Source organism: Sinocyclocheilus rhinocerous, unplaced genomic scaffold, assembly GCF_001515625.1.
Source record: "Sinocyclocheilus rhinocerous isolate Xijiao unplaced genomic scaffold, SAMN03320098_v1.1 scaffold2706, whole genome shotgun sequence".
Taxonomy (NCBI): Eukaryota; Metazoa; Chordata; class Actinopteri; order Cypriniformes; family Cyprinidae; genus Sinocyclocheilus; species Sinocyclocheilus rhinocerous.
In genome coordinates this window covers 25,308-28,573 of record NW_015656055.1, presented here as the reverse complement: position 1 = coordinate 28,573, position 3,266 = coordinate 25,308, and the positions used below count along the sequence as shown (strand labels likewise).

General features: G+C 37.5%; 1 protein-coding gene across 1 annotated transcript in view; it reads right to left on the bottom strand.

The window, feature by feature from the left end:
• Window positions 1-3,266, bottom strand: part of LOC107719314 (polypeptide N-acetylgalactosaminyltransferase 9) — a gene marked incomplete at its 5' end in the record, with an annotated part of 47,995 nt that overhangs the window by 40,009 nt on the left and 4,720 nt on the right. Inside the window, one exon of the mRNA XM_016526715.1 lies at window positions 2,431-2,548. Within this exon, the coding sequence (XP_016382201.1) occupies window positions 2,431-2,548 (118 nt within the window). The remainder of the gene's footprint in view (window positions 1-2,430; window positions 2,549-3,266) is intronic.

Genomic DNA, 3,266 nt, shown 5'->3' with positions numbered 1-3,266 from the left:
CGTCTCAGCTATATCTATAACTGAGGGAGAATGTGTCGGCATGGACGCGCATTGTCTACGCCGGGCGTAGTTGCGCCTGATCGTAGTTTCAGTTGGTGCAACAGGTGTAAATATTTATCGTAAAGCAGGACGTTGCAAAGCCCAGCGTAGGGCTTACACCCAGCGTTTTTACGTCTAGCTGGTGCAACCGGCCCCAGATGTTTATCTATCAAACTAAAGTACAACATACTACAGCTTACTACAGCTTTTTATGCAGCATTGCATCTTCATACACTGCAAGTTCAACACTGTTACTAAGATAACAGCATCTGCTAAATTCATAAATGTAAATTAAACTCCAGAGGTCCAAAAATCTGTAGTTGGAAAAGAAAGTAAACAAATTTGTTAATAATCCTTATGCTATAAAATCACCCTCCCCCAGCCTATGAACTCCTACTTGCATTGGTAAAACAGCAAAATGTCACTTCAGGATAAAATGTAACTGATATGCACTAAATGCAATTACTTTGGGCTGTAAGTGTTAATTCAGCTCTTTCTGAGCCACTTTACATCAGTTTTAATTTCCCTCATGGGCATTTGGTAGAACCTCACACAAATTAAACTTCCATCATACCGCTGCACATTTCTTCTAATGTTTTTTAGTCTTCATATAACCTATTTAACCAGAGCCTATTGCTCTACAATGTCCTCTCTTGACTCCCCGCTTCTGAATCTCTTTACAGAGAGGACTAATGTTGTCTATTTGGTGTGGCATAAGGTTAATTATTAAACATGTAGCTGTCAGTCAAAGTTATCCCTCCTGAATGAGCTGCATCAGCGTTGGAGGATTAACCAGAGGCTGAGATGGATCATATGTGCCATCACTGTGTTCAGCATCGATAAGCATTTGGTTTATTTCAAAGCTGGGAATTTGACGTATTTGCTAAATTGGTAATTCTGTCATTTTTTTCTGTTACAAGAAACCTTCTGCAGCATGTAATGAAGGAACAAATGGAACTCACATTGAACAGTCAGCAAGACTCATGCAAAAGATGAGGACACATGCAGATCACATGCTTACACTAATATAGGATAGAGTGGGGTAAGCCTGTGCCACTTTTTACTTAAAGGTATAGTTTACTCAACATGAGTGTGAGCAAATGATGACATAATTTTCAATTTTCCTCAAAATTAAAAAGTGGTCCATGATATATTTCTTACAAACATGCAGCTTTTTACTTCACAAGGTGTTAATTAATGGACTGGAGTGGTGTGGATTACTTGTGGATTATTGTAATGTTTTTATCAGCTGTCTGGTCTCTTATTCTGACGGCACCCATTCACTGCAGAGGATCCACTGGTGAGCAAGTGGTGCAATGCTAAATTACTCCAAATCTGTTTCAATGAAGAAACAAACTCATCTACATCTTAGATGGCCTGAGGGTGACTACATTTTCAGAAAATTTTCATTTTTGGGTGAACTATTCCTTTAAGTCCACTAGAACAGGTGATTTCAAACTGGGGTCCAAAAACGTGTTACAATATAAAACTGTAAGACTCTTCTCAAAAGTGGTCCGTGAAATATTGGTAAATATATGAACAATTTATATTTCAAATAAAAAGTCTAATTGCAAAGAAAACTACAAGTGACTCAGTCTGCTTTTGTATCAACTGTCACTGAGACTGAACAAACAGACAATTGAAACAGTCTCCAATCAGACGTTTCAAACAGTACTATTCATCTCCATAATTCAATCTATAATCAGGCTGAAAAGACAATTCTGTCAACCAACATTGGCAATGAATCTTTAAAATGAATTAAAGATTTTTATCCAAATTATGCTAATCTTCCAAGGATATTCGACACCCCACAGAAAGAACAGCTTCTGAATTGAAACAAGTTCAATTCTCCATTGGCTCACAGACCATGTGGCCCATGAAATTTCTCTCAGGGCTGCAGCTGCAGGAATCTACTTTCTTTGTACCCTACTGCCTTTAAAGCATTCGAGCTTGTGTAATTTGGCACTGAGTACTTTCATTTCCTTTGGGCAACGCATTTACTCCTTGATGGAGGGGAAATCTGCATGTTTACCCCCCGACAGTCTCTAGTATGATGCCTAGAAGAAATGTAATTAAATGTATGTCAAATTCTGAAGCTTTGTAAATAGAGTTAATTATAATGTCACCTGTGAATTTACAGAGAGAGTGGCAACAACCGTGAATTGTAATTTCTGGAGGGTCTCATATATGCTAAAACAGCTCCATGCTCAATGGATTCCAATTACGTGAATACACTGGACTTTGAATGTCTCAACTAAACAAAATTAACCAGGCAGACACTTATTTGTCTCTACTACAACTTAAAATGTTTTTATTTGCAAATGTTTACATCACCATACTTCACTCATCTAAGGCAAATAATGACATGAGTTTACAAAGGATCTTACTTACCCTCATACCCAATTCAATGTTCTCTCCTCCATAGACCTCCATGCCTGGGTCAAGCAGTCCAATTTCTCCAAAATACTCACGATCCACTACAAAGGAGCAACCAATCATTGCAGGTGTCCTGTGTACAAGACAAAGAAATATACATGAGGCTTTGCATTCATATTCAGAATGACATACAGACAGTTAGATGATAGATAGATAGATAGATAGATGATGGATGGATGGATGAATGAGTGGATGATGGATGGATGGCTGACTCTGAATATGGCTGGGGAAAGAAGTGGTGATGAATTAAAAACTCTCAGAGAGAGAAGTTGACTGGAAATCATTTACGAATCAAAGGTTGCAGAATCTGCCCTCTCACAGAGCATGAAGAATTTCTGTTGAGTGGGAGTGAGATAAGCCAGAAGTCATATGTAAAGTAGAAACTGTGTGTGTTTAAACAGAAATACACACCACTGAGAGACTGTGCGGTGAGAGTAATCATGCATATAGTAGAGAAAAGTGTTTATTTGTTTTTGTATGTACTACTCTCTTTCTTCCCACTCTCCCTGTATTCCCACTAGGTTTCTTTCTCTTCAGTGTGTAATATTAAAACAACTCCACATATGGCAGTCTGCTGAGATGGCAGTTATCCCTATTTTTTCAGGTCAGAGATACACTGAATTCAAAACGCCTTCCAAGAAGTTCAAAGTAAATGTCTCTTATGTGACAACCTCAGAAACATTAATGATTAAAATGTAGAATTAATAATAGTAGTTTCAAATGAGATATATGATACCTATATATATATATATATATATATATATATATATGATGCCCCGATACCTCTTTTT